At 43.2% G+C, this 7,151-nt stretch overlaps 1 protein-coding gene across 1 annotated transcript; it reads right to left on the bottom strand.

Moving 5' to 3' along the window:
* Nucleotides 1–710: 710 nt before the first annotated feature.
* Nucleotides 711–6,563, bottom strand: snrpa1 (small nuclear ribonucleoprotein polypeptide A'). Its single transcript, XM_034104969.2, has 9 exons — nucleotides 6,326–6,563; nucleotides 3,738–3,885; nucleotides 3,275–3,353; nucleotides 3,044–3,090; nucleotides 2,841–2,943; nucleotides 2,369–2,448; nucleotides 1,977–2,052; nucleotides 1,391–1,484; nucleotides 711–1,041 (listed from the first exon to the last, which is right to left on the bottom strand). Exons 1-9 carry the CDS (start codon nucleotides 6,405–6,407, stop codon nucleotides 788–790), a joined length of 963 nt encoding a protein of 320 aa, XP_033960860.1. The 5' UTR covers nucleotides 6,408–6,563; the 3' UTR covers nucleotides 711–787.
* Nucleotides 6,564–7,151: the final 588 nt, after the last annotated feature.

Raw genomic sequence — 7,151 nt, 5'->3', positions numbered from 1 at the left:
TTATCATTTAGATTCAACATCGCCACTTTTGCTTCGTTTTGTGTTGACCATCAAAGCATGTCACAGTAGAGGACCATCAAAGCATGTCACAGTAGAGGACCATCAAAGCATGTCACAGTAGAGGATTGTTTTTCAAACGTTTTCACACCAAGGACCACTTAACCAATAAAAAACACACTTGCGGACCACCTAACTTCACAAATATCCAAAAACACAGTTTTTCTAGAACAGATTACTAATCGCCTGCAAATGGTACAAACAAGTGGCAACATGTTTGATGAAGGTGTTGCGCTGGGCTATATCATGCAATCGAAAGTGAAACCACTGTGAGACCACTGGGGGCGGTCAAGGACCGCCGCCAGTGGTCCGCGGACCACTGGGGGCGGTCAAGGACCGCCGCCAGTGGTCCGCGGACCACTGGGGGCGGTCAAGGACCGCCGCCAGTGGTCCGCGGACCACTAGGGGCGGTCAAGGACCGCCGCCAGTGGTCCGCGGACCACTAGGGGCGGTCAAGGACCGCCGCCAGTGGTCCGCGGACCACACTTTGAGAAGCACTGCAGTAGAGGACCATCAAAGCATGTCACAGTAGAGGCAAAATACAATTATGAAACCTGAAAATTATCAGAACATGCCCTCTTTAAAAAGGGCTCAATATGCATTAAATGGTGTTTGTCAGCTAACTGCTAAAAGAAAATGGTTCCACACATCAATATAAGCAATCAGTTTAATATGTCTGTTTACAAAATAAAACTGCAGTGAAAATCTACAAAAAACAAAAACAAAGTGCTCAGGATCCATTAACCTGAGGCTCTTCTTCCATGTCCTCCTCTCCCTCGCCGCCATTGATCTCTTCTCCAGAACCTCCTCCCACGTGTGACTCCATCTGTGCCGTTTCACCCTCTTCTTCTTCTTCTTCTTCTTCTTCTTGTTGTTGTTGTTCTTCTTCTTCTTCTTGTTGTTCTTCTTCTTCTTCTTCTTCTTCTTGTTGTTCTTGTTGTTCTTCTTCTTCTTCTTCTTCCTCCTCCTCCTCCACCGTCCCAGCTGGACATGATTTTACAAGTGCACATATTAACATCAATCTTTCAAAATTGAGAGAAAACCCTACAGACACAGAGAGAGAGAGACAGAGAGAGAGACACAGAGAGAGCGAGACAGTGAGAGAGACAGAGAGAGAGAGAGACAGGAGCAATATACCAAAAATAGAGAGTCGGCTATTTATTATATATTGGATTTAATTTGTGGAATAGTACAATAACCTTTATTTCTTTGCTCGATGCTTGACAGCGTACCTACCCTGGCTGTGGCTCTTGATTTATTTTGAAGACGTTAGTCTAAAAGTAGCTTTAAAAGGGTCAGTGGAGCATTGAAGAAGTACTGGGTTGGCACTGACCTTGTCTGGGATCTCGTCCTGGTATCTGACCGGCCTGCAGCATCCCTTTCAGCCTCTCCACCTCAGCCAATGAGGACGCATTAGCGATGGCATTCTGAAATGCAAACACACAGGAGTTACACAATGTATATTTTCAGGTATCACTTCAAATTCAGCCAGCAAGAAAACTGAGTTCATCTCTATAGTAGTCAAATAAACGTAACCTTATTAAAAAAAAAAAAAAATACAACATCAGAAGCTGATTTGGACACGCTTAAAAAAGGTGATGGTTTAATGGAACTTTCATAAAAGGTTCAACAATAAGCTGAGGCGCTCTTTCTTGACCTTCACAACTGTAGGAACCATCACTGGCTTTATGCGGAGCTTTTCAGTTTGAAAGTTGCCAAACGTAATGAAGCCTCCAGAAAAAGACAGCAAATTAAGTGTACGTTAAAAACTTAAAGGCTTTTTAAATAGATTATTAATTGATCTTTGTTAAATGCAAAAAAAAAATCCCATTTCACGCTGTGGATAAATGAATAATGGCAATTCCATCTCAGCTCTGAAAACATAAAGACCCCTAACAAAACGGGGGCAACGGCAGAACCTTGATGGCTTCCACGTCAGCCTGAGACGGCCCACTCCTCTTCTTCTCCGGCTGTGCGGGCCCTCCAGGAGTGAACCTGAAACGACACACCTCGTTAGAGCACGGGGACACTCCGGCTTCTCTGACCTAGCAACCAATGTAGCCACCTCATGTATAGTATCTTTTCTTCAGTCAAATATCTGATACATTGTCCATAGACAGCAGTCCTGAGCAACACTGAGCTCACCGTTTCTCACTTGAGACATTAATAGCTCTTCAAAGGGAAGTGTGTGTTTGACACATCACCGTGTATTCTCATGTACACAGATACACTGTAGGTGACAGATGTGGATCTATGAGCCAGGGTGCAGTGCTTCTTAGGAGCTGCTGTCTAACGTGGACTTTCATCTTACGTTTTGGTTCGCTTGGCAATATCCTTTGCAAGTTGAGCACCTCGTTTGCCCTTGAACATTTTCTCTGCCTCCTGACGTTCCTACAACAATATCAAGAATCAAAAAGCTTCATTAAATACATACTAAGCCGTCAGCCAAGGGAGGCAAGGCCAGGCAGGAACATTGACTGACATTCAGCAGGATGTCCACTTCAAGTTAGAAGAGTTAGTGTTATTACACGGCTCGGTTGAATACATGATTCCGATTGGTCAAATCAAAAATGGATTGTTAAGTCAAGTCAAATAGTTGATATATTTAGCAGGTAGCCGTGTAATAAGGGGTATAATGTGCAGCCAACCTGGCTGACATGATCCCTTACTTAATCACCCCAGAAATGTTTAAAAGGGAAAAATAAATTCACCAGTTTTAGCTTCCATCACCTTGAAGGCTGAATCTTACAATGTGCACACCATCCTTGCTCCTCTGCACTTACCTTTAGCTTTACCTTCTGGAAGTCTAGCACACGGATCTGTGGGATTTTGTTGATGACATAGAGCCTGTAATGCTTCTTGTTGGTCACTGGATTCCTTAACAAACTGTAGATTCAGTCATTCAGTGAGGAAACATACAAGAGCAGAATTCAGCAGACATCCAACACTTCAAGAACCACGTGATATGACAGCAGGTGATCTCTACCTGAGGAGGGTCAGCGTCCTCACTGAGGCCAGGGGGTCCAGGTCACCCTGCATTGGAAACCAGATTAATTAACATGTAGATTTTCCAAAAGGACAGATTGGAAATAAAAAATACATACAATAATCGCACAGATAGGAATAGTTGTTTTAGAATAGAGAATCATCAATTGTTCCAGGCTAAAAGATCAGTTTGATCGTGTAAAGGTTTCTGGTGGGAGCTGATGACACTCACCAGCTCCTGGATATTGTTGTTTGTAAGAACCAGTTCTGTCAGACTCGGCAGAGATTGTTCCAGATTGTCACCTATGCGACTGGAGAAACATTCCATACAGTTAGTCATGCTGCCGTGTACTGGCTGGTGTCCAATCCAAACTAGAGATCCCTTCACCAGACAGACCGAGCGGCCTGGTTTATAAACCAAGAAAATAGCAATATTTTTCACTTGAAGTTATTACACAACTTGCTAAAGCAGTCCTAAATTAATGATTGTATGAAACACAGATTATCAATATTAAATGATATCATAACTGTTCTAATAAAAGTGCTTGGGACGTCTCACATATGGCTTTGGTTTACAGCTGAACATTTAGCCCACTTCCTGTAATGCCAACATGAATCATTTGTGTCAACACTGCCAGCCCTGCATTTATTTGAACATCATATTGCATAATTCTGGGGCTGCAGGTAAAACTCACCAAATCCTGTTGTTGTTCACGAGCAATGTCTTCAGTCTCTTGAGCAGAGGAAAGCCATCCAGTTTCCTGACTTCATTATCAGAGAAGTCAACCGTGTCAAACTGGTCCAGAGTAGCTCCAAGATTTTCAAGCACCGGGATTTTATAACCTGTGCAATAAAAGAACATGAAAGTCAAGGAGGAACTCTGTCAGCGTGTTTCATCTCCAGTGAACACACACACACAAAAGTGTGTGTGTATCTCATCTTCAACGGTTACTCCCTGAATGTACACAGTGTATGTACAGCTGTGAGCCAAACACTGTACTGCCTTACATCAACTACTATGGTTCTTAAGTCATCGGTTTCTTATGGAGGCACAGTCTTGATGCCATTATCACAAGTAGCTGAAAGAAACAGGCAGGAACATGTTCAGCTAAAATAGTCAATGAAAGATGTTTTACGATGTCTAAAGTCACGTGTTTCCTGCTTGGGGCGCAGACATCTTTGCCCGTTGACTCGTTATACAGTTGAGGCCTCGATTATTAGCCTCCCAGGAGTTATGGAACATTTTCCTAAGATTCTTCCCAATGTTTCCAGTATTGATAAAACTTGATATAATCAAACATTCACCAGGGCTATTTAGTAGCTTTTGGTACATTTTGGGAAATAAAATACGTTTTTAGGCTCGCTTTATATAAAATAGTGAGAAATGGGTTGCTCAAAAATATTAGCCCCCATGTGAATTTTTGCTTTCAAAACCACACCTAATCGGCTTTCAAGCCACACCTGAGCATTCAATCAGCATAAAAGGACACAGTTGTGAGGGCTCTTCATCGTGGTGGGCTTCAGGGCCATCGTCCCAGAAGAACCCCTTTACTCAGAGAGCGGCACATCAGAGCCAGACTGAGGTTTGCCCAGGAACATTTGAAAGGTAAAGATGAGTTTTGGAAGTCTGTGCTTTGGTCTGATGAGACTAAACTGGAACTGTTTGGGCACATGGATGTTGCTTATGTTTGGCGAAGAAAGGGAGAGGCCTTCAACCCTAAGAACACATCATGCTGTGGGGCTGTTTGGCAGCCTCGGGCACAGGGAGCCTTGTTCGGGTGCAAGGCATCATGAAAAAAGACAATTATGTTGACATTTTGAGGGATAATATGAACAAATCTGCTCTTAGTCTTCCAACAAGACAAAGTTCCAAAGCACACATCAAACTTGGTCCAACAGTTCCTAAAGGACACCAAAACCAAGGTGCTGGAGTGGCCCGCACAGAGCCCAGATCTCAATCCTATTGAGAATCTGGCGGGTGCTCAAAGTGAATGTCCATGCTCGGAAACCACGCAATTCGGACCAGCTGGAACAATGGGCCAAAATCCCTCAAGAGACCTGTGCCAACCTAGTAAAGAACTACTCTAAGAGCTTCTTGTCAGTTGTGGCTTAGAAAGGGTACACTATTGACTATTAATGGCCTGGGGGCTAATATTTTTGACCAACCCATTTTTCACTATATTTGATAACATTAAAACTTATTTTATCTTCCAAAATGTACCAACAGCTACTAAATAGCCCTGGTGAATGTTTGATTATATCAAGTGTTATCAATGTTGGAAACATTGGGAAGAATTTTAGGAAAATGTTCCATAACTCCTGGGGGGCTAATAATGTAGGCCGCAAAGTGTTGCATGCGCAGTCCGCAGCTCTTCAGTACAACACATAGGAGCAGCTCTTCAGTACAATAGATGGGAGCAGCTCCGTGCGCACCAAACTGCGCACAAAGCAGCTGTTGACTCCGCCAACAACTAGGGGGCAGCAGGAGCGCCAGAGTGAGTGATTGAAGTTTGAATGAGAGAGTTAGACTGAGTGTATAAACAAAACTAGATACTGAATACGGAGAAGGAAAATGATGTTTAATCACTTAAAGAAACACCCTTTGAGAGGAGGACACTGGAGGGAAAGCTGAGAGTAAAAGAGCTCGGACCTGACATAGGCAGGAGTTAAGGACAGAGGAAGGCAGTATACACGCTCTTTTTCAAGGAGCTGGTTTAGCAAGAAGGCTAACTACCTGTAGCAACACCAGGGCTGTATTTTACCAGCCGCCACTGGTCACTACTACTCATACATCTCACGGATTCATCCGCACATACTTTGAGTGGGTCACAATAACGAGCATACTGACATATTGAGAACTCAATCAATGAAACCTAGCAGATCGCAGACAAGATTTAGCAAGGGAATGCTAATGCCTGTGTTAAATGATGACGTCTAAACTTTAAGAAGCATAGACTCCAGCTTACATATGATAATCAGAAAGCATCATATATGGGATTTGAACAGTAAAGTTATTTAGAAACAATTGTAGTGTTTGGTTTTAGTTTCCGCTGTGCGCGAGGTAAACTGTAGAACTCGGTAGGACACCGCAAGCTATGTTAGCAGCCTATGTTATCATGCTTAGTAAGTAGGCTATCATATACAATGTTGCATCCATATCGGAAGGAACAGGTACTCATCAGGTTTTGAATGGAGTTCGGCGCGAGTCCCGCGTAAAGCACGAGTAGGCTAACTACATGAGCTATGAAGAGGTGATGTGCAGTGGTGATGTCGTTTAGCTAACCTCGTAAATCCAGCTCTCTGTCTCTCACGGGGTTGGTATATTGAGCAGCCTGCTCAATTAACTCTGCTGATAATTTCACCATGTCGACGCGAGGAGCCGACGGTACCGGGTAGAAGTCCTTTCGCAGCTAAACGTCCTGATCACTGCAAACACGTTGTATGTCGGGACAAAGGCCCGCTCTTTCTTCTTCTCTCGATATATTCAAGGTTTGGCAGAAACCTTTAAGGTGCATACTGCCATCTACTGTACAGGATCTTCGTCTTCTTCTATGGGTTATTGGCGGTTGGCAACCAACACATGGGTGCATTACCGCCACATACTGGACTGGAGTGTGGAGCAGTAGATTGGCAGGAAAAATACAATTTAAATACAAATAAATAAAAAAAAATTAATACAAATTAAACCTAAATTATTTCTATAATTCCAGTTGGTTTAAAGATTTTTTTCAGCGGTTTAAAGACTTCCTCTGATGTCCCTAGCCGATTCCCCACAGTAAGGCTGAGTTTTTCGTTAGCTAACTTAGTAGCTAGCACTCAGTGTCCGGTTTATTGCAATCTGTCAATCTGTACAGAGTCCAGTGGGGTGCATGCCAATTATGTGGAGTGTCTACAAAAACAGAAACTTATTATCACATCCTCTAAGGGGGTCCGGGGGTATGCTCCCCTGGGAAGACATTTTTTAACTTTTTTAAATAAAATGCTTCAATCTAGTGTACTTTGAGCACACAATTACTAGAGACTAGATCTAGGGCAGAGGTGCCCAGTACGTCAACCGCGGTCAAAACATTTAGCAAAAGTGCACCACATTCAGACGGAGAAATGCACCG

The sequence above is a fragment of the Pseudochaenichthys georgianus genome, chromosome 3 (genome assembly GCF_902827115.2).
Source record: "Pseudochaenichthys georgianus chromosome 3, fPseGeo1.2, whole genome shotgun sequence".
Taxonomy (NCBI): domain Eukaryota; kingdom Metazoa; phylum Chordata; class Actinopteri; order Perciformes; family Channichthyidae; genus Pseudochaenichthys; species Pseudochaenichthys georgianus.
This window is presented reverse-complemented; position numbering and strand designations above follow the sequence as displayed.

Bases quoted from the DNA above. Each gene is read 5' to 3' on its own strand.
- snrpa1 (XM_034104969.2), bottom strand. From the start codon at position 6,407: ATGGTGAAATTATCAGCAGAGTTAATTGAGCAGGCTGCTCAATATACC. The intron at 3,886-6,325 runs GTTAGCTAAACG...TTTATTGCACAG, and splicing joins CAGAGAGCTGGATTTACGAG to GTTATAAAATCCCGGTGCTT. The intron at 2,944-3,043 runs GTAGAGATCACC...CTGAATCTACAG, and splicing joins AGGACGCTGACCCTCCTCAG to TTTGTTAAGGAATCCAGTGA.